At 44.2% G+C, this 23,629-nt stretch overlaps 3 protein-coding genes across 4 annotated transcripts; all 3 read left to right on the forward strand.

Moving 5' to 3' along the window:
• The first annotated feature begins 75 nt into the window (after window positions 1-75).
• On the forward strand, window positions 76-1,893 carry LOC127294165 (protein trichome birefringence-like 8). 2 transcript variants are annotated; one of them, XM_051323917.2, is made up of 4 exons: window positions 76-430; window positions 574-969; window positions 1,068-1,226; window positions 1,382-1,893. In XM_051323917.2, the coding sequence occupies exons 1-4, from the start codon at window positions 126-128 to the stop codon at window positions 1,725-1,727; spliced, it is 1,206 nt and encodes a 401-aa protein (XP_051179877.1). In that variant the 5' UTR covers window positions 76-125; the 3' UTR covers window positions 1,728-1,893. The 2 variants fall into 2 exon arrangements, with proteins under 2 accessions (XP_051179877.1, XP_051179878.1); XM_051323918.2 differs by having other exon boundaries at window positions 166-434.
• A 5,053-nt stretch (window positions 1,894-6,946) lies between these two features.
• Window positions 6,947-7,604, forward strand: LOC127294166 (histone H2A-like). The gene has a single exon (XM_051323919.2). It carries the CDS (start codon window positions 7,004-7,006, stop codon window positions 7,463-7,465), a length of 462 nt encoding a protein of 153 aa, XP_051179879.1. The 5' UTR covers window positions 6,947-7,003; the 3' UTR covers window positions 7,466-7,604.
• An 8,661-nt stretch (window positions 7,605-16,265) lies between these two features.
• Window positions 16,266-19,927, forward strand: LOC127294167 (protein PSK SIMULATOR 1). The gene is made up of 9 exons (XM_051323921.2): window positions 16,266-16,650; window positions 17,073-17,383; window positions 17,498-17,681; window positions 17,816-18,004; window positions 18,095-18,265; window positions 18,550-18,666; window positions 18,748-18,824; window positions 18,957-18,995; window positions 19,096-19,927. Exons 1-9 carry the CDS (start codon window positions 16,408-16,410, stop codon window positions 19,385-19,387), a joined length of 1,623 nt encoding a protein of 540 aa, XP_051179881.1. The 5' UTR covers window positions 16,266-16,407; the 3' UTR covers window positions 19,388-19,927.
• The last annotated feature ends 3,702 nt before the right edge of the window (window positions 19,928-23,629 follow it).

Genomic DNA, 23,629 nt, shown 5'->3' on the forward strand with positions numbered 1-23,629 from the left:
CACAAATCCCTCCCTGCCATGTCGCACTCCTATTGCAGCTCTCACACCTGACCTCCTCCTTTCCACCTAAGCCGATGAAACGAATGGTCGATACCACTACTCAGTGTAGTGGAGAGTAGAGACCCATGCACGCTAGGCGCGCGGCCGTCTTCTCCGTTCTGCTCGCGCTCCCCATCGTGGCGCTGGTGCCGCGCGCGCCATCGTCCTGGTCCGTCTTCCGATCCCGGCCTCTCCTGAACGCCGGCGGCAAAGTTCGCGCCGGTGGCTGCGACTACTCCGACGGGGCATGGGTGCGGGACGCCGATGCCCCGATGGTTTACACGGAGGATTGCCCGTTCCTGGACCCTGGTTTCCAGTGCGCTCGCAACGGCCGGAGCAACTCGTCGTTCCAGCACTGGCGATGGCAGCCTCGCCGCTGCAACCTCCCTAAGTAGGTACCGCCGCGCGCCATTGCCATCTCCGGTTACAGAATTTTCTTCAGGATCGATCTTGTGTCGCATGCATCTTAATTTCAGTTACATGCGGCCAGTAGTCTCATGTCAAACGGTTACCCCAGAAGAAGTATTTCTGTAGGTTTAACGCGAGCGAGATGCTGGAGAGGAGCCGGAACGGGCGGATCGTGTTCGCGGGCGACTCGATCGGCCGCAACCAGTGGGAGTCCATGGTGTGCATGCTCGCCGCCGGCGCCGGCGGCTCGAGGATCTACGAGCAGTCCGGGAAGCCCATCGGCCGGCACAAGGGGTACCTCTCCATGGTCTTCGCGGACTACAACCTCTCCGTGGAGTACTACCGCGCGCCGATGCTCGTCAGGGTCGACCGCTTCCCGGCCCCTGCGAGCGACGATGGCGCGGTCGTCAGGGGAGCGGTCCGGCTGGACGCGCTGCCGCGGCACGCCGACCGCTGGGCCGGCGCCGACGTGCTCGTCCTCAACACCGGGCACTGGTGGAACGAGCACAAGACCATCAAAGCGTACGTGGGTTAACCTTAATTAACTTCTCGCAGAGAAAGAACATTTGCTGATTTGTTCGGCTGATTTACTGAACTAGAGAGGTCCATGTTGGTTGCAGCGGAAACTATTTCATGGTTGGCAAGCGGTTCAACGTGACCACGGACATCAGGGAGGCGTTCCGGTTGTCGCTGCAGACGGTGAAACGTTGGGAGCTGAGTAATGCGAGGCGTTCCAAGAGCTATTTGTTCTTCAGGAGCTATTCCCCATCCCATTATAGGTACTCGATCTAGATTTTATCATCTCAGCAGTATGGAGTGTAATATGCATGCAGAGTTCGCTGTCAGCAAAACCTGTAGAGTAGTCCAGATTTTGAGTTTTTGACAGATCATCGTCGTCGATCGCACAAAACTCTACTAACTCGATCGCATGCAGCAATGGCGCGTGGGACACAGGCGGCTCTTGTGCAGCCCAGCAGGAGCCACAGACAGCCACAGGCGGGGACCAGTTCATCGAGGAGAATTCGTGGATGAACGCGGCGATCTCTAGCACGATGCGAGACGTGAGGAGAAAAGGGAGGAACGCCCGGTTCCTGAACATAACGCACATGACGGAGCTGAGGAGGGACGGCCACCCGTCGCGGCACCGGGAGCCCGGGACGCCGCCGGACGCGCCGGAGGACTGCAGCCACTGGTGCCTGCCGGGCGTGCCGGACACGTGGAACCAGGTCCTCTATGCTCACCTCTTGTCTATGGGATATGCTACGAGGACAAAACACTGATTGTGTATGTACGCACATATTATCAGTTTAGACGATGCAGGGAAGGATCTCTGTCGCGAAAGCATTGGTTGGGAATCCTACATATCCGAACATCGAGATTGAGTAAAAAAATATTGTAGAAACTTGTTTAGTTTGTCAAGAGCTATTTACACTTTTAGTCCAACAACTAGTCCACCATGTGATGATTTGGTCCTACATCTTGCAAAGCGTGGAGCCGACATTCTAAAACTTTCAAATCACGTGAAGTCTTGGTCCTCCGAGTAGGATTGTGACACCGTTGCTCTCCCTCGTAGTCCATGGCCTAGAGACTCGATTTCTTCGTCCTGGTGGCGCAACCACTGCTACTCTGTCCATGACCCCCCCTCCTCGACTACCCCTTGCTCGCGGCACTGATGCTTGATTCTTTGGGGAAATTCCTTGTTTGGATGCACTTTGTGAGACATTGTTTCTTCTGAACTATTCCATGCTTTCGTGAGATTATTTTGTTCAGAATTGGCAACTCTGAATTAGGAATTTAGGAGTTGTTTGGGCATGGATGCTTTGAGATACGGTTTGCCAGGTGTCGCTTGAGGAGGCTGGGCCACCGATTTGCCTGTACGACCTGGGTGGCATAAGATTTATCTCCGTCGGAGTCCGAAACGGGTGGCATGAGTGTTTCTGTCGCGTGGGTGTTTTGCAGAAAAGCCCCTGAAAGATATTGAGCGTATTTCCTCTCCTTCCATTTGGATGGCCAAAGACAGGGCAGGGAATTCTCCTGGATTAAAGGCACAGTCCTTGTCTTCTACCTCGCTCACGCGTCACTCCAGCTATGCTGCTCATCGCCGTAGCCATCTCTGCAAGGAAGCCGTTGTAGATTCGCATGTGCTTGTGGAAAGATGATCCACCTTCCTACGGTACGAGTGGCCGCCCTCGACTCCCTCATCTCCCTCTGTTTTTGTTCCTTTCCGATAGGTTTAGGTAGGGTTCTTAGGGATTGTTCTATCGAAATCGTGTTCTTCAATTTTTTGTGTTGAATCGACGCACAATCAATGCCAATTTTGATTGTGACGACGAGTGTTCCATTTAGTTGGCTATTTTTTCATTAAGAAGATGTCCTATTTCACGGAAAAGCAGCGACAATTCGCGTTCAATCTGGGAAGAAAAGGTTTTTTGTGAGAATTTTATGTTATATATCTTAGTTCGGATGAACGCTAGTGTTCACATGGGTAGGTGAGCACGCGCTTACTATGCGACACGTGTCTAACACCGTTTATTCTGCCGTTAGCCTGTAACTCTGTGACTAGGTGTGAATGGGAGCGTATGGCCTTAATTAAGTGATTTACTTCTTATCCCCTTTCCTACCCGCATAGCTACTACTACTTTTTATTCTACAGAATCTTGCAAAAATAGTGCTGCCACTTGACACAGCGGAGAAAATCAATAATGATGATTCTACATACGGACTAAACAGCCTACGGACTCCTTACGCGCTGACGTGCGACGGACGTGGAGCCCGCGTGGTTTATTTTATCAGAACCATGAAAGAGAAATAGAAAAAGGAAAATTAATCTCTCCCATGAGATAGAACCACCCGTACATCCGCGCTGCTCCTCGATCCCCATCTCCAACTCGCCGGTGGAGGCGCCGCGACGCTGGTGATGGAAGCTGCGCGACCTCTTCGGAAGGAGAGCGGCGAGCTGCCCCTCTTATGAAGTGGCCCCGGTGACCTCCCCTTCATCTGACGGCGGCGCATCGACCTCCACCTCATCGGAAGCGAATCGGCGAACTCTGGGTCGTCATTGGCGGCGTGGCGAGCTCGCCTCTACACAAGCAGCGCGGCGACGACCTCCTCCGCGTTCGGAAGTGGCGCGGAGAGCTCGCCCTCTTCGGCAGCTGGGGGCGACCTCCTCGTCCTCGGCGGCTCAACGCTATTGGGTCTCCATCGTATCCATCCACAGAAAATTCGGATACAAAATATACACCGGACATCATCAGAAGCCGGGGTGGGGTTGTTGGGTTCCGGCCGGCGGGGGAGGGAGCCATGGCCGGCCAGGTCCACCACGCGGACGAGGGCTTGGCTTGAGGCGGGTGCACCACGGCGGCACCGTGGACTCCCGTCGCCAGCGCGTGCTCGGCCTCCATCGGAGAAGACGGCCGCACTCGACGCGCCCGGACTCGCAGAAGACGGCCATGATTCAACACTTGAATCCCCGATCCCCAATCCTCCCCGCCAGTCCGCTGGCTCCGATTCAACGATTCGGTAGCAGGCAACCACATGGTCTTCGTCATCCCAGCCTCCACCCGTCCCAGTCCAAGCCCCCTACTCCCCATCCCATCCCCGCCCTGCTTCTTCCCCTCCATCTTCCGCTTCAGGCCTTGTTTACTTCTTTGGTATTTTTCTTCCCAATGGGTATGGGGATGGGAGGGGATTTGGTGTTCACCTAATCCCCTCAAATACCCCTCCCCAAAAATACACTAGTATGATGAAGAGTTTTTGATTTAGGCAAAAAATGTGGGGATGGGAGGGGATATCTCGGGATTATGTCGTTCAAAACCGGAGAAGTAAACGGACTAGTGGGGATTTTCCGGGATACAAAATAATCCCCTCACATCCCCGTAAATACCCTAGAAGTAAACAAGGCCTCACGGAGCGCCGGTCTTGGAAGCGGCGTTCGCCTGGACGATGTGGCGCGGATTCGAGCCTTGGAGGAGCGGAGCGAAGGGAACTGCTGGCTTAGCTCGCGCCGTGTCCCGGCCATGCAGCAGAGCCAAGGGAACTACGCTCAGGGGATGGGCAGTGGCCTCTTGGAGCCTTGGTGCGGGTTGGGGAAGAAATAGACCCTAGACGGGAGGAAAAAAGGAAATAGAAGAAGAATTAACGAGTTATTAGCCTCTGCTTGTTCATCGCTTGCCTATGCGAGGAGCTGTTCGGAGTGGTCACGGAGTGGTCATGATTAGAGGACCACGAGGACGTGCCAGCTTTTTAGGCAGGAAAGCTATTCACGCCGTGTAGTCTGCGTGAGACAGAAAATGAATCTCAAAGCTGATGCAAGGATGCTTAGATCGTGCTCACGTACCTCCTGAACACTAAGACAGAAAACTATCTTAGTTTGAGTCTTTGTTCGTTAGGCAGAACAAAAAATTCGCAAATTTATGTCTTGGTGCGGCATCTGCCGAGCCCCCAACGACCGCCGCAACCTCGGCCATCGCGTGTGCGAGTCTGTAGATGCTGGCCAGCCACTGGTCGGAGCTCGTTCCTTCCGGACGGAGCCGGAGCAGCTCATGCGTCAGCCTCAGAGCAGTCTCAACGACCGGCTCCCGGCGACGGTTAGTCAGCGCTATGGGCTCCGCCAGGTTGGCCATGATGATATAGTCGAAGACCGTCAGAGAAGAGCAAAGACGGACTGAGCCCCCTACCTGACGCGCCAAATGTCGGAGATTCGTGTCCGCGAAGGAACACGGGTATCACCGAACCCGAAAGGTTCGAACGCAGGGGACTCAAGATCACGTCGTCGCCTTACCGAAGGTGGGCACTATAGAGAGAGACACGACATTTACCCAGGTTCAGAGTCCTCGGAGAGGTAAAACCCCTACGTCCTACTCTTGTGTATGTATTGTAGGTCACAATGGAGAAGATGACCGTACAAGTGTCTAGGGTTTGTGATCGCTCAGGATTGGCCCCTTCTACGCTAGCAAGGCTAGTCCTTTTATATAGGAGCTAGTCCTCTTCCCCTCGAAATATCTTGAGGGGGAAGGGTTCCCACATCTCCAAACTGAGGGCGGGAAACTCCCCGCCCTTTACACGATAGACATAGTCCATGGCTGATTAAAGTGTCGGTCCATGACAGATGCTGAGGTCGTCAATGACGTCTCCGCTGGCAGCTTGTGCCGTCCATCCAGCCTTGCACTAAAGAGGCAAGGGCAGGGCCTTGGTCTTCTAGTCCTCGTCGAGCCCGCTTTAATCACCGAAGGGGCAATGCAATCTTGCCTCCTCGGGATGGAGCTTTTGAGCTCAGCCATGACGTTTGTGGCGCATACCTTGCTTGTCTCGCAGCTTGGGAGCCCACTCCACCGGTCCTTGCAGCATGCTTGGTGGAGAAATAATCCTAAGCTCCTTGGTTGAGCTTATCATCTTTGAAGGAGGCCTCCTGACTTGAGGGAGGCCGGTGGCTCGGGAACCTCTGCGAGAGAGGTCCTCCCCGAGCCTGTCTTCCGCTCCGGCTTGATGTCTCCGTGAGGGTTTATACCTCGCGGAGCCTCACTCGGGAGTAGCCTCACAGAGTGATTGTCTTGTTGTGGACTCTAAGGGCCCAGCGACCGTAGGTCCATGGCATCCTGGTCGCCAGGGATCCCACAATCACCACAGGGACAACAAGCCATCTAAGATCCAACGACCCAAGAGGAACAAGTTTCGGGTACACGCACGTGGGAGTATTTAGCTTATGAACTTTCAGCAACCAAATATCCATAAAAAACTCAAACCATTGCATCAAATGTGATAGAAAAGAACATACGAGATGCTCACATCATTCTCTCCCAAATCCCGCCAAAACAACGCAATGTATGAAGGAATACAAGAAGAAGAACAAAGAGGAGAACAATAAAGAACTCCAATATCTTGATCCCAAGATCCCCTTTCACTAAAAAGATATATGGATTGGTCAAAATGCAGAACTATATGTCCTCTCTATTTTTCCATAAAAAAGATTCAGAAGTCGAACGAATAGGAAGAATTGAAGAAAGGACAATACAAAAGTAATTGGCTATGTGCATTCCACGAACATCTTGTTGGTGCAGATGTTGCGTGTATTCAGTATCTTAGATTGCCTACAACGTTTACCATGTGGCATTCCCGCCATTTTTTTTGAGCTCCCGCCATACTTTTATTTTTTGACATGTCGTGCCATACTTTTATGTGCAATGTCCATTGTCCCGCTAATCAAATCAATTGTTCATGAGAGCTTTTAGATTGCTTACACCATTGGCATTTGCCATCTGGTCTTCCCGCCATTTTTTTGAGCTCCCGCCATACTTTTCCGTGAGAGATGCCCATCTCGTCCCGCTAATCAAACCGCATCTCCACTCCAGGATCCGACGCGCAGAGTACTGTGCGCATCGCAGCCGTTGATTCTCCCGCAGATCGAACCGTCCAAAGCCCCTGTCACGCGGATCGACGGGCCCACCATTCCCCTCCCGCGCCGTTTAAATACTCAGCCTCCTCCGCTCTAAACATTCACCAAACTCAGTCCGCAATCCCCGCAATAACCAGATCTCCCCACACTCATCCTCGGCTAGCAATGGAGGTCTCAAGCACCGCCGCCGCCGCATCGAAGGGGAAGAAGGGCGCCGCCGGGCGCAAGGCCGGCGGGCCCAGGAAGAAGTCCGTCACGCGGTCGGTGAAGGCGGGGCTCCAGTTCCCCGTCGGCCGCGTGGGCCGCTACCTCAAGAAGGGCCGGTACGCGCAGCGCGTCGGCACCGGCGCCCCCGTCTACCTCACCGCCGTCCTCGAGTACCTCGCCGCCGAGGTCCTCGAGCTCGCCGGCAACGCCGCCAAGGACAACAAGAAGTCCCGCATCATCCCGAGGCACCTGCTGCTCGCCGTCAGGAACGACGAGGAGCTCGGGAAGCTGCTTGCCGGGGTCACCATCGCCCACGGCGGCGTGCTGCCCAAGATCAACCCGGTGCTGCTCCCCAAGAAGACGGCCCAGAAGGAGCCCAAGTCGCCCAAGAAGGCTGCCAAGTCCCCCAAGAAGGCTTAGAAGCAATCCTCCTTGGCTGTCTTTAGGCTGTGTACTAGTGCTAGGTGTTTGGCGACTGTTGTCGATGCAATGTTCTGAACCATGTTGCTATGAAAAAATATAGGGTCAGAAGTCTCTCTGACCTGCCTAATTTCTCTCATTGTGTGGGCTGTTCTTGATATTGCAATGCTTAGGGGATTTTGTTCAGTGTGATTTGATGACTTGATCTGCCCGTCTCCTTTGGATCTGCTAAATTTACTTGGCCTGACTGCCGAAAAACGCCATTGCAGTGCAGTGCTGCCAAGTCATGTCTGGGCAAAATTTACTTGGCCTGACTACTGAAGAAAGACAGGGCTATCCATGTTTGAACGCCATTGCAGTAGTTGTGTTTTTGGTACGGATTTACCTGAGGCGATGGACGCGTGGGGTAAGGTGAGGATTCGGTTCCTAAAAGTTTCTGTTCTCTTAATATGAATAAACTCTGGAGTTTCTTTTTTGTGATGCATGATTTTGAACATGGTTGCCCTGTCTTTCTTCATTTATGTTGAACAGGCTCAGGAGAACATTTTGCAGATTATCAGACAGTTTGGGTTGTTGATGGTCAAGGAGGTTAGCCCTTCTCTCATTCTCTGCCTTGTACTGAAAAAATGGTGAGAAAAACCTGAACCTGAATCACCGTAGTACTAGCTTTGTGACTGAGCCCTGAGATTGAGGAAGGCCAATTGATTGAACTTGACTAAAGCTTTGGCTGCCATTTTGATTGACTTTGTTCTTGCTCTATTCTTCAGGTTTTAACAGAGAAACTATAGGTGAAACATTTTTTCTCTTATTGAATCAGCTAACACATGGCTGGAGATCCTAATCTAAGTGGTCATTGGTCTCACTTTGTTGCTAGAGGAATTGGTAGGAGATTGCTTTCTTATGTCTATTGCATTTTACTTAAAAAAAAATCTGTATGATGACATTTGAAATTTACAACATGTTTATCTGCTTGCTAACAAGATTTACAAGCAGAAGCTTCTGGTTTTCTTCTTTGTCACTCACGTAATGATGTGATGTATGGTATAGTTTCCCTTTTCATTGGAATACCTGTCATCTCAAATCTCAAATGTTTTATACTGCTTTGTTGATACCACATATATTTTAACTGCTCATTTCAGGAGATGCAAATGTTTAGCAGTGGTCAGTTAATGTTATTTCAAGTGAGTATTGAAATATCTAAGCTATTTACAATTCATACTCCCTAAAAGTAAAAGCAGTCATTCCCTGTTTTTATTTCTTACTCGACTGTTTTTTTACAACTCTCTCTAATGTTTATTTTTTCCGTGTGTTGACAGTGCCCACAATAAATCTTGCCAAATCAGGTAATTGCTCTTGTTATTTTACCATTTTCTGTGCATTTTGTTTTCCTAATTCTTCACATGCATTCCTATTAGTTAGTAACTTACCAATATATATTTATCATATCTGTTAATCATCTCTTCACATATAATTCACAGTTTACACTTAAGCAGTATTGGTTTGTCTTGTTTTTTTCAGGTTCCTATGCAGGTTGTTCTTTGCAAGGGCAAAGCATTGTCAGTTCAGTCGTTGTTAGATGATCCCCTCTCGCTTGGTTTGTCTTCTTAACCAGGTTCATGTGAAAGAACTGAAAAATGAAAAGGTAAGAACACATGCCATGCCATATAGAGCTCCTGCATTCTTCCGGCCTGACAATGCATTGATTGGTTATGAAAACAATATGCTCTCTAGCTACAGATAGATCAGGATGATGCTAAATCACCATGAGTCATGTAAAAATTTGTGAGCTGCAAACTCGTATGATGATTTTATAGAAATTCAGGCTTTCAAGTTTGGCTCTTATTCGGAAAGCAGGAAAATTATTGAAGTTTAATATTGAAAGTAAATAAAACACTCCCAGTATGTTTCCATTCCCATGATCAGCAGCTCTTGGTAGTGATTCTAGGCTGATCTCAGCTGGTTTCTCTTACTTTCTCTTTACTCTTAGGTGTTATGCATTGAATTCAAGCATAGGATAAGAGTACTCCGACAATGTACATCATATTTTGAGTTTTCATCTGTCCTCAGTGATCACTGTCATTGTGGCCTCCTTTTGGTAAAAATGAGGTATATCATGGTTAATTCATAGAATTCCAAATAGGTAATGCAGCTACTATTTATTATCTATAATATATGTGATCTACAAGAAGCAAATGCACAACACTGGTGTTGTTATAATATTTTTTAAGTTTTAATCATGTACTCCCTCCGTCCCAAAAAGGAGGTCATAGATTTGTATAAATTTGGATGTATCTATACAGTGATAGGTGAAATGAATCAAGACAATTATTGACATAACATTTGGTTTAATCATATGTGAATGAATAATTATACTGGCAAATCAGTGATAGGTGAAATATTTGCAGATTGCCTGTAAGCAAGAGCAAGGTAGGTGCATAATTCTGGATCTCTGGTCCTCGTCTCCCTTTCATTCTTGTGTGCTTTACCCATTAGTATTTAAAGTACTTTATATATTCCTGTAGAAACGTTTTCCAAAACATTTATTGTTTGTTTAGCTTACATAAACATTGCACACAAGTTGAAACTTAAATTATATTAGAAATTCGTATATGCTTGGAAAATGCTGGTGCTTATCTCAGTTACTTGATTTTCTTTGTCCTCTTGCAATTTCTGCTGCTCTTGGTTACAAACGTGGTCTTAATGCACAAATGTCTGGTTCTTCTACATGTTTTGTAAAAAAGCGTACATCTCAAATTGTAATGAATAACCTCTTTAGTGCTTCCCCCCTTGTACATGATCTTCATATGTTGCATTGTGATTTGCTAGATTCTGCATATTTATCAGACTGTGAAGCTCGTGTGCTAATAATGTTATTGCCCGGTGAGTAAGACCATATATTTCATTTCTGTCATTACAATTAGGACCTTGCACCTCACAGCCGTGGCTAAAAACGTGATAGAACATGAGATGAGGTTGTCCTTCTCGATTGATTCCATTGATAATACCGTGTTGGGTCTAGAAAAACAAAAGGAGTGTTCTTTCTGCCATGGCATGTCAAGTGTTACCTATGATACCAAAATAAATGTACATTTCAAATGTTTGGGTTTTCAGAATCAGAACAGGTACCAAGATCATATATGGTGATTACGTTTCAGAATTTTCTACATCGTACAATCTACTGTCTGAGATGTTGATTTGATGTTCATTAGCATTCAGGTTCAATGAGTGGCCTTTTTCTGCCTTCCAATCTAAATGCTAAGCTGAAAAAGTGGCATTCGTGATCATTGATGGTGATCTTCTAATTGGTTGACAACCCTTTCGTGACCGCGTTTAACTTAGCCTCAGTTGCACACCGCGTGGAGCCAAGCATAAATTGCGCACACTATGTGCATCAGGTATTCTTTTCTCAGTTGCGCAACTGAGGAATTTTTCCCGTTGTATTCCCGCATGCAACCGACGCTAGTCACTATGTAAAGTTTTGATTGGGTTGTCCATTTTGATTTATGAGTATTGTTCAGTTTATACTTATTAATCAAATCGATAAAAGTTTGAAGAAACAAATCTCATTAGGTTAGTGGAAATCCAGTTGCAAATTTGTAAACACTATAGTTTCTGCTCATAGGTGAATTGTGCAACTTGATTTTCATCTCTCTTTTCCCACACTTCATAGTACCCATTTCTGCAATCTTTTTTTCGTTTCTCATTTTATTTAGTTAAAAACATATATTAGTTAAGCATTTATTTTGTGCGCTATCAGAATGTGCAACTTAAACAAGGATGTTATATATATTAAACTTAAAGGCCAGATTTTTTCTAGGACGTTTTAGTTAGAAAAAACACACAACAAAATGTAGGATGATGGGAAGGGGCCTAGGGGGCCGTGCATGTATTGGGATTTTGGAGAAGCCCATAAGGTGGCAGATTTTGTCCTGGGCCGCGTACAGCCCAACACAGCTACCAGATGCAGGACAGGAACCTGGAAGCAGGAAGAAGACAACTGCCGACCGACCGAGAATTAAGTTATTTCTCGTTTGACTGAAGTCTAGGCGCGCTCTAAACCAATACTATATACTTTCTTGCAGTCTGGATCCTTAAGTTCTCCCCAAATTTGAGCTTTTCCGTTTTTTTTTTTAAACTCAAAATAGATTATGATTGGGGATAATTTGACGAGAAGAGGTATAGTTAAGCCTCTAGAGCGTATACTCTGTTCTTAGATTAAAACTGTGCGCCATCTCTTCTCTGAATGCTGGTAGCCGAGCTACTCTTGAAGGATGTTTCCGAAGTTCTTTATGTCAAACTATAAACTTTGCTGCACAAGTAACTAGATGGTTATGTAAAACTTGCTTTTGCTGTTTCTTTTTGTGAGAAAAAACCCTGATTTTGCAGTTAACTGATATCTATGCAATCTTGGGGGGGCTATGGATCTGTAGAAATAACCTGGTGTTTAATAGAAATACTTGGGTTAATATGAAGCAGGTCTGGTGACTGGTACGGTTGTACCTGAGTAACTGGAAGGTTCCACTCAAAGATTTAGAGGGAGGAAAGATGGAGCAGTTCATGGCGCTTCTTCTTCAGAGAAGCAGGCCGGGCTTCTCTGTGCCTGATGCCAGCCTGACAAGCTGCACCAGCTTTGAGTGGATTCATTCCTGGAAGTCACAAGCAGAGGGAGCTGATCATGGTGGGAAGACACACTTGAATACCCGAAGAACGACCCTCCAAACTGTGGCTACCCATCTCCTGATGCTGTGAAGAAGCTGACCCTATTAGGGCCAGAAATGCTTTGAATTGCTGTAATGAACAAGGTGACTGGTGCAGTGGTTTCATTTTAATAAATATATGGAGCCGGGGAGTTGGCTCCCTGTTCTTCTACAAAAACAAGGAAATATGTTCCTTCATTCCAGATAGGTCCATAATCAACTCTGGTTAGTGATGCATTGTAGTGGATGCGGCTTTTCAAGGAGCAGCTTGCCTGAGCAGAGCGATCCAATGTAGCATGCCAATTTTGAACTTGCCACTCACCTAAGCCCAAAAGTCATTGAGCAAGTTGAAGATTTAGTTAGTACTGATCCAAGCCAAGGAAAAAAAAGGCAATCTACTTAAATCCACTGTCAATTGCACCGACGGCTGAGAAGAAGTTAGCTTAATTAATATAGTAGTTGACAAGAAGGCAAAAATAGAATACGAGAAAGAAAAGGATTTGACAGTACGAAATGCGCAAAAGGGAAAACTATTGTATTGTTTGACTTTGGCTTAGGTTATTGCAGTCCAGGGAACACGGGTTTTAGAAATAGTCATTCAAGCCATTCTACAGTTCTGCATGGACATCACAAATGTGTCAGTCCGGACAATTAACAATAACTCAAGACCATTGACCGTGGGAGGACATGGGAATAATTCCCTTTGGATCCCCATGCAGTTTATTAACCCCATATAATTAATCTTATCTAAGCTGGCACAGGTGCTCTTTAGATAGCCAAGATCACTTCTACATGACAGAACGATTTGAATTGCATGGTGTGCATGTTACCGCTAATATAAATGTGCAGAAGTCATAGAGGGTTCCATGCTTTGGAATAAAGGAATAAACCTTGGTGATCTGTTTTGTTTCCTCTGCTAATTTGATTTTTTGTAGAGTTAAGCCAATTCAACCATTTTCTGTAATAGCAGCATGAGTTGGTGTGCTTAGTAGTTGTACTCCAGTATATACCCATGGATATGTCATTTCAGTCAACTACGGCTCTTCAAGTTATGTGACCCCGTTAATGTGATTTACTGTATTGAAGTCGTATAACTTTTTTTGTGGTGCATACATATATTGGAGTATTATCTAATTGAGTGATCCCCAGCTTGGCATGTACAAAAACAAATTGGTTTCTATAAAACCAGGGCCTGTGCATTTTCCCTGAAAAAAACTACTGTCTACTGGAAGTATGACAAAACGAGGAACACATTTTGGATGATGATTTCATAGGGACTGGTCCACACATGACAAGAAGAATACTTTGGGGCTGCATTGATAATTGACTCATTGAAATTTCATAGGATTTTTTCATAGACGTCGTTTGATTCCATGCTTAGTATTTTTTCTAGAGGTTTGATAGCAGTCTATTTTTAAGGAAAAAATTCCATTCATTCAAACCACTTGTCTCAATTTATTTGTTTTTCCTATAGCGTCAAAGGGTTCAAAATTTCAAAGATATTTCGCTTATTCGAGGGTGTAATATTTATGTTTCGCTTGAAACATTTTGGTATATTTGAATTTACAACATATAAGCATCTGGAATCTATTCATAACAATATAGGCACCCTTACCACAACGGTTGGTCAAATTCGTTTCTTCCTGCAGGTCCATTGTCCAAATAACACGTCAATCAACTATTTTTAAAATCTTCACTTATGCCCAAATTAAGAAAATTTGCCAACAATAATTAGCATTTCCAAGGCTAGAACCAACGAGAGATAAGATGAATGTCATCATAAACAAACCACTAGAACATTAAATATTAGGGAAAATTTGCTACAGGACACCGTTATTTTCTGACGTTTGGCAAAACACACTGCTCGATTGTGTCTTTGCCAGGTACCATTACAATTTTGTGGCACATTTACCAGAACACACCACCTGGCCGAAAACAGAAAGTTTTGCATTTACCTGGCAAAGACACAATCGAGCGGTGTGTTATGACAAACGCCCTAAATAACGGTGTCATGTAGCAAATGTTCCCTAAATATTACATGGCATATGTTCTGTCTCCTTTTCAAATCCAAATTTATCAAAATTCAGATAAAATCCTATTGATTTGTCCAAATAAATTGAAGTTACAATTTTGAAAATTTGTTAGTTACGAGCGTCAACGATTTTTTATGAAAAAAATTTAAACACTGCATCAAAACACTCTTTGATGCATCTCTCAGTAGCTTTTAATCGTACTGGACTCAATATGACAAGACACTTCAATCCTGCATTTTTTCTATTCTTGTCTTTTGAGAATCATGCTAATTAAAGATGCAACAAGTTGGTGCAATGATCTTTTACGGTAACCTCTCTACTCTAACCCCACACGACTAATGTGATCACACATTGGTTAGCGCAGTGCACCGCCTTACAATCATACAACTTTATGTTGCACCGAAGTATTTTTTCATAAGAAATTATCGCATGTATGAAGAAACGTGGCACAAATTTAGCATGATGATTTAGGTAACCTCCTTTGCTTTCATCCACTCAAGTTATGCGATCAAACGTTGACGTGGTATATTGTATTAACGCCGTACCATTAATTTTGATATGGCAGTTCTAACCCTAGATGGGTCCATAATGATGACTTATTTATATTGTGTATGTCAGTTCAAATAGAGATTGAGATAATACTGTTGAATATATATGGCTTCTCAATTTTCTTTTGAAGTGTCAATTGTTAACTTCATTAGATGTTGCTGCGATGTTGGACATGTATGATACATTCCATGACTGAACAACAGAGGCGACATCATAAAGCAAATGTCCGACGACATTCAACTGAACAAACAGAGGGAAAAACTATAATGCAGTGCCATTTAAAAATGATTTTTGATTCACTCAACAAATTAAAGTCGGAAAATATGTTTCATTTGTAAACTAATTCTCCAAATGAAACAAACAAAGGTGCACGTCAAAGTCGGTACAAGTGCTCTTGTGTTTCAACCATGTTGTGTCAAACAAAAATATATGAGGAGGTAATGGTCAAATGAATGCTTAACTTTGGTGGGTAATTTGCGGTTGATGAATTGTACTGCATAAAGCTGGAACCATTGTTTTCCGTGATAAAATAAAATCAGTTTGAGATAAGCGGTAAAATAATATTGCTAGCGATGAGTTTTCACACAAGCGTAGAACGAGAATGACACAATACAACGTTGTATTCTCCCTTAATTGTTCTCCAAATCCTTATGATAAGGTTGTATTGGAGTTATGTTCAGCTTTAGATGCGGTTAGGAGCACGGTATGACGATAATAATGAGCAATGGGTTGCTAAATCTTTTTTATGATAGGCAATGGTCAAATTCACTGTAGCTATTTTTGAGAGATGGATTTATCCGCAGTTAGGCGGGTAACTTCCTCCAAAAGGAATCTAGCCCGCGAAAAGATCAATGGCAACTCATTTTCTTCTCTGATTTCCATGGAACCTAAGATCACATAAGATTTGGATTAATCTTTAGGTTAGTTTGAGCAAGCGCATTAGTACGCCAACTCGGCAAAATATCAACATTTAAGCCTGATTAATAAAAAGATACTCCGTATATGATATCTTAATCTAGATACGGCTCTTATAACTGGAACCAAAATAAGTTTTATCTTATATCCACAAAAATCATTAAATAATGGGTTGAATAATAACTTGAAACATATCTAAACCCATACTTACCATCCACATATAACCACAAAACTAAAGTACGGGTCGCTAAATAGGAAATAAATTATATCCAACCCAGTATTTAATGGATAAGATAAATCTTAAGATAAGTATCGAGAGGGTGTCCATACTTGTAATCCAAGTTGCATTGGAGCGAAAAGAAAAATAGTAGTAGATACTAGATCTGTATTTTTGTTGGGCTTGAGACCGTCTCTCCTTCCCCACCTGGATACACAAGTCAACCATTAAATTAAGGAAAATATGCGTACCAAACCTGGATTCTTCGATTGTTTAACTAATGAGTAGACTTCCTTCCCCCACTTGCTGATTGCTATACATTAACGTCGTTCTTTGGTTGTCTGCTCCGTTTCCTCGCAATCTCCTTTGTAGATGTCCTTGTGCGGATCATTCTTGATTTCTCCCGTTCTTGCGATCAAGGATCTTCGGACGATCAATTCAATGGGCGAATTGGATCGCTCTTAAATAGCGAGCTTGCCGGTCGAAACTGTTTCGTTTCGAGTATATTCTCTAATCAGATTGAGGAAGAAGATGGGTTGGCTATGCTGTTCGGGAGGGCTTGCCCTGGGATCCTTGTCGTCTTCGAATCAAGAAAACTTTGCTTGCCATGACGAGGAGAAGAAGCAGCAGCCACCCAAGATACAATCTGCTGGGATGGGAAATAAGCGGAGCAGGAAGACGGCGCCGGAGATTGCGGGTGAGGGCGGGAAGGATGGTAGACCACCGCCGTCGGCCGCCAAGGAGACTGCATTGTCTGACAAGGGCAAATCTAAGGCAAGTGCCCCTACCTATTGTTTCTCTTCTTGATGCTTGGTTTTGTGAGCTCCTGCTAGGATAGAATTCTTGTTTGATCAAACGGTAAACGAAATTTTGCAATGGATTTTCATAAGTATTTGTTTTTCAGGGATATTTTCTGACATCTAGGAATTTGATGTAGTTGATGAATTTGTTAGCATGAGTGGCTGGCCTGTAATCATGTGCAAAACGTATATCCTGTCTATTTTATAGTTGAATTTTTTGTTTCAAGCAGTTTCTTCGCCTATTATACGTGAAAATCGTAAATTTCTTGGAAAGAACTATAAATACTTTTATATGATTAATCATTTAGCGTGTATCAATCAAACTATCCTATTAGAAGAGCCTCTTTGTCTTACAGGCATTTGGTCCTGACTGATTTTGTCTCTTTGATATTACAGGCATCAGAAAAAGACCTATCTTCCAACGAAATCTATAAATCAGAATCAACTAAGTATCCAGAGACTTCAAATACCCCCAAAACAGCATTTTCCCGCATCAGGTCCTGTATTGCTGCCAAAGAAACTAGGACAGTAGAGATCCTGGCCTTTGAGGTTGCCAACACAATTGCAAAGGGCTCCAATCTGATGAAATTCCTCTCTGAACAAAGCTTGAGGCATCTGAAATCTGCGGTGCTTCAGTCCCAAGGAGTCCAGTGCTTGGTTTCAGATGATTGTGGCAAGCTGCTTGCTCTTGTCGGAGCCGACAAAAGGTAAGTGAAGACATTTTCAGGCAATTCATTTTAACTAGCAGTGTTTTCACAGATAATTTTGAAGTGCCTTTTCAGTTTGCTTATATGCACTTTTTGGTCAACTTATATTTGTAGGGAGGACTTTCAGGAGTTTGCTGCAGATGTTGCTCGGTTCGGAAACCTATGCAGAGATCCCAAATGGCACAACTTGGGTCAGCATTTCTCGAGGTTGGACTTTGAACAAACACATCAGAAATACACGAAAGAATCAGCAGAATCTAGTATGCAGTATATGATGGCACTTGCAGAGAAGACTGTGGTCAGTGAACCATTCGAAATTCAATTATGTATAGATAATTCATAGTTCATATGCTTATGTCCTTGATGAATTTCCATCTTTTGGTACCATTGGAATTTTGATGTTATTTCTGTTCTATATTTTCTCTCATGCAGCAACTGTACCACGGGATGCGTCGATTTGACATCTCTGAGGAGATGTACAAGAAAAGCTATCAAGAGTGCAGGGAAGGAAAGGATGACAAATTCAGTTCAATTCAGTCTCTTTTGAATGCGGTGGAGATGGAAAAAAAATTCATCAAGGATTTGAAGAAGAAAACACTTTGGGTCAAGAAGATGGAACATGTAATGTTATACCATGTTTATGATTGACTTTCGCTCTGTCTATAACTCTATAATGATTTCTAACAGATATTCCTTGCTGTTGTACTGCAGATTGTGGAGAAACTTGTTTGTGTTGTATATTTCCTGCGATCAGAGATCAACAGTGTCTTTTTTAAGGAACAAGATGAATCTGCGAATGAAAAAGGGGAGATTCAGCAAACTTTAGGGTCCGCCGATCTTTCGCTGCATTATGCAAACATCATTTTCAAGATAAAGTGTTTGGTATGTTCCTTTTATTCTTCTTGTCTTGTGTTTATAAGGTTATATACTTTCATGTAAATACTGCTGATTATGCCATTGTTAAGGATAATGATCAAACATAGTCTTAAACGACATAAACATGTAGCCAACATTTTATCTTATCATAGTTTCCAGAATGAAATTCTCTTCGTTAAGAAAACAAACAATAACAAAGCACTGTTCCACTCCTTTTGAGTTATTTGACGACCTAATTGGATGCTAAAATTTTGCCTTATCTGTTTATCTCCATGGCTTATCAATATCAGGCATCATTAGTACCATCAATTCCAAAAAGTGGCGTTGATTCATTGTACCAAGCATTACCTCCTTGCACCAGATCAGCCCTACAAATCAAGTTAAAATGTAACCAGTTCAAAGAAAAGGTAGCCACTGTTCTTTGGCCAATTTGATAGTAGGTTTTATCATTATTATCATTGTCTGATCTTGGCACGTGCTTTCTTCAGAGGACAGTAGAACAGCTCACATATGACATGAACAAGACACTGAAATGGCTCTTGCCAATGGCAGAATCCACGATAAGGTACCAAAAATGTGCATACTCTTTTAACATACACACCAGATTTATCCTACCATCTCAACTAAATTATTTGCAAAAAATTGTTGAATGAATTATCTGCTAAATTGGTCTTATTTCCTCTGATATGAACATCAGGGTAGGGAGTCGGATGCTTGGCGAATGGCAGGACAAAAGGTATAGTGAATGATCCACATATCTAGTTCAGCGTGCACCAGTGCACGGAAAATATAGGATTTCTTGTTGCTGATGATATTGTCTCATGAATTATTAATAGGGTGCTAAACGGAAACGATGGCGGCAGGGTGCTCAAGATTCAGACACTGTGCCATGCTGACAAAGAGAAGACCGAACACTACATTCTGGACATGGTGCTGGCTCTCCATCATCTCGTACGCACAACCCGTGCCAGGCTCGACAAGTTCTTCGACAACACTTCTGATCGATCAGAGATGCAGGGGGAGACCGATTTAGGTAGCTCCAGCGATGGTGGGTTGGCGAGCCCTAGTTTCCGTGGGAGGCATAGCCCACATGTTCCACCATCAATGACGACGATACAGAACAGTTAAGACATTAAGTTCAGCATCCAGGGTCAGGACAGAAAAATAAATGGTGGATTGGTCAGTTGATGTCCATAACCGATTAGAACTGTGGCTAATTGCACCTATCGGTGCAGAGTCCTTAGGAACAACTTCCATTTTCGGAAAAAGAAAAGAGTGACTGGTCAGAAAAAAGATAAGTTTCCTGCAATTTCTGGTGCATGGAGTGAGGGTTGACAGTTGCAGGTGCTGTTTTCAGATGGATTTTGTTGTTGAAATTGGTGGCGGTTTAGCTGAGGCGTACTGAAAAGTAACAGTAAATCAGGGAAAAAAGCTTTTGTTTAGATATCACAGACTTTATCTTATAGCTCGCAAGGCAATTTTCAAGAGAGAAAAGGAAAATAGATTAGGCATTGTGAGGCCTGCGCTGGTGCATGCCATCATTTTTTGTCTTAGGAACTCAGATGTATATGTGTGTATATGGTCAGAAGAAAAAGAACAGGGGTCGAATATTTTGGCCCCCAAATTGGAAGGTTCTCTTCTCTCATCAGTGATTGCCATGGTAAAGCAGGGAAATGTTTTTGCGCTATTCCTTTGTTAAAATATGGTGAGGCCGACAGAGCACACCCACACAACAAAGTAGATGACAAAATTCAGTTTGTATTGAAAAAAAGAACATGATCTTGATTTGATCTCTGAGCTTCCTACGGATATCCAGATCATGCGTATTGCTTATAGTGGTGGCTTACCGGTTGTCACAGGAGCACGCTCATCATGGATAAAAGTAGGAGCTAGTGCGCCGTTTTATCATGATCTTGGTTAGATCTTGGAGCCTTCTAATGGACTCACACTCTGCATGGTGGTTATGTGCTCTTGACAAAGTGGTAATAGGCTAATAGCTCCGTTCTCCTTCGCTTGCTAACCTAAAATCAGTGCCACCAGTCTTTCAACTGCTTAAACCATCTACATGTGCTATATATACTCCACATATCATAGGCCCGTGATGGCCCGCTTGTCATAGATGCAGAGTGTTATGAACTTTGCATAGACAGTTTAGTAATATTTAATTTTAGTCATTTACTTACACATATATAAGTCCAGAATTTTTGTTCTGAAAAGAAGCATATAATGGTAAGCATCACTGCCCAAGTCAATGATATAGGGTAGTGTTAGTAGTAACATGCATTGGCGTCTGCTAGTATGATGTTCCCTCCATATCACAACTAGACGCCCTTTGGACACACTTGAGATTGACCTTCTTTGACCACTAACTTTTACCATAATACCCCCTCTGTTCTAATGCATGTGGAAAACGAAAGCGCCACAAATTCTAGACAAAGCCTTCAAAAAGGGTTTGTTGCTCGCGTCGATGATGTCGACACAACCATAGGTAGCTCACGGAATTTTAATTCCCAAAGCCGAGGTTCAAGCCATCACTTTCAGAGAGCGCATGATGCATGTGTGTTGACATTGCTCGAAGTGATCTTATGTTTACACCGTAGCGCAAAAATACTTGTAGTCGAAACAGCCAGCGGCAACAACCTCTCTACCGGCTGATGACTTCTCGATAGATGGAACCCAACGTTGAGAGAGAGTGATGCCCTCGATCACATGCCGCTGGAAGCATGCCAAGGCCCTTGCAGTAAACTGCTTCCGGTCAGTGCCGGAATACGTTCAATCAAAGTCGAGCGACGACAAAGATATGTTTCCGATCAATACCAGCAGTAGGGTTGGTGGGACGACTCCCACCGAAAGATCACCTCGTGGGCCAAGTCAGCGATGTGATCTCCTAATCGAATCACAACCATACCACACCTGGCTATATCATCGCCGGCCTCGGAAGCCCGTCGACCTGACTAATCGGCTCAACCCCTAGGCTGTGCGATGTCAATGAGAGAGGGTGGAGGAAGCCACGCATGCAAGCTGCTTGCTCATAGACAATGGCTTTCCGAATATTGTACCATCATGCGGTCACCTCCCACCACCGCCACCACCGCTGCCCGAGGCCACACCGTATGGCCCATTGACATCGCCACGGTCCCACTCGCCACCACTACAAGAAGAGCAAATTCAGCACTATCATCTCCATCGGGGCCGATGCTCCTCCTGTCAGCGCTCTCGCCATGAGGGAGCATGACCTCACCGTCACCTTCATTTTTAGGAAGTGAGTCTAGCTCAATTGGTTGGGGGAGTAGTTTTACAAACCTAACATATGGGTTATAATCCTGAAAGACGCGAGTTTAGGTTCTTATTTATACTTGAGGCCGGGAAGTAAAATTCTCCCCCATTTTAGAGTTATCATATCATTAATACCCCACATCATCTTCTCACTAAGGAGACGACATGGTACCCTAATTCCCTCCCTAGTTTCCCTGCACCGTGCGCCTCCCGCCACTGCTGGGCAAATCCCGTGTGGCCAACCGGCAATGGCGGGGCTCTCCCTCGCACGCCTCAGTCTCTATCACGACAATGGAGTGAAGATCTAGCACTAGTAGAGAAAAGCCTTGCACTGGCATGGAAAAACCACCCTCAGTGGCATGGATTTGACAGGCCATTGATATCGCGTCAGTGATATTTGGTACCTGTTGTGTGTCCCTAGCACACACTAGAAATTCCTGACATACTTGTGGAGTGCCAGGAACAGGCCACATGTGTTTTGTACATGTGGGGTATCCTTGCCTCGTCACTAACTGATTTTTCAAAATTTAAAAGGGCTATTATTGAATTTCCAGCAACACTAATTATACACAACAACATAACATAGATAACATATAGAAGATAACATCGTCCAGAAGTTGCCATTACTAAATCTACTAGACATAGTCATACAAGTTCTTCACTACATCGACGTCATAGTCATATAGATCTAGACATAGAAGATAAAACCTAGCTAGAAGTGCTATTAGAAACCTCGGAGATACACATAGCATCACCAACAGATCTAGGAGGAAGCTCTTCAGAATCACAAGAGGATGTGTTCTCTGTTTGAGTGTACTGGAAGTAAGTAGTCTGAAAGATGTTGTCGAGGTACAAGATGAACTTTCTCCCGGGATTTATCTTGTACCGGTCTATGAATGCTTCCCAAGCAGGACAACTGAAATATGCTTGTTTTGCCTCAGTGGTGACTTGCACCCTAAAGTTCTTCAAGGGCCGAGACCACTCAAGTAGAATCACCTTAAAGGATCCTAGTGTGGGAATCGTATCTGTTCAGATGGTCCAAGCACGCCTTTGAGCTGCAGGGTTGCACTGACAAAAACATAAGAAAACAATTACTAAAGAAAACTTATTTTTCACATACATATATATAGTTTACCACTAGTATATGGTAGACATTTTTGCGAAACTATATACGCTTACAGGTTTTCAAGAAGCTCAATAACAATCTGGACGTCATTGCACATGTTGTGCCCGTAATGAGCACGCGGATGATTCAGATTCATAGTTGCTGCTTTGCAAATTAAAAAATTCTACATAAATATCTATACTGCATCAATTAATTTGGGTCAGGGGTGTATATACTACAAAAAATATTTACAATTTATAATACACTATATACTACACAATTCTACTTTCAAATTTATAATAAATTATACTATACTACAGAATTATACGCAACTATGTACTACCTACACTAAGTTACTACAATTTATACAACAAATTATACACAAATATCTACTACCAAATTAACGCTAAAATACTACAATTTCTACTAAATATTATACACCAAATTACTACAATAATTCTACTACAATTTCTATAGTAAATTACACAATTTATGCTACCAAAAATAACAAAAAATATACACAAAATTAGTTCAATGTAGGGGCGTGACTCCCCGTGACGGCACAGACGTGGGGTGATGGCGGCACAGACCGGAGGTGGCGACAGCGGCACGGACGCGGGGTGGAGGCCTTGGCGATGACACGGACCGGTGGCGGCGCAGGGTGAGTGGGGAGTGGATAGAGGCGCCATCGGGGGTGGAGCGAAGGGGCGAGGCGGCGCGGGGTCACGTGTGTGAGGAAAATAGGGGCGCAGCGAGGACAAGTGGCTGCATTTTTTCGTGGCTGCACCTTGGTGGGCCAGCGTGGGCCGCGTGTTGTAACGGGGCCGCTAGTGGCTTATCGGCCTCTGTTTTTTTTTTATTTTGATTTGATTTTCTTCACAAATAAAAGAAGCTTTTCAATTTTTGAAGAAAATTTAGTGGCGTGGTATAAAAATGTACGCCACAAGTAGAAAAGTCTTAATGCCTTGTTGATAAAATGCAATGCTAGC

Source organism: Lolium perenne, chromosome 4 (assembly GCF_019359855.2).
Source record: "Lolium perenne isolate Kyuss_39 chromosome 4, Kyuss_2.0, whole genome shotgun sequence".
In the NCBI taxonomy this organism is placed as follows: domain Eukaryota; kingdom Viridiplantae; phylum Streptophyta; class Magnoliopsida; order Poales; family Poaceae; genus Lolium; species Lolium perenne.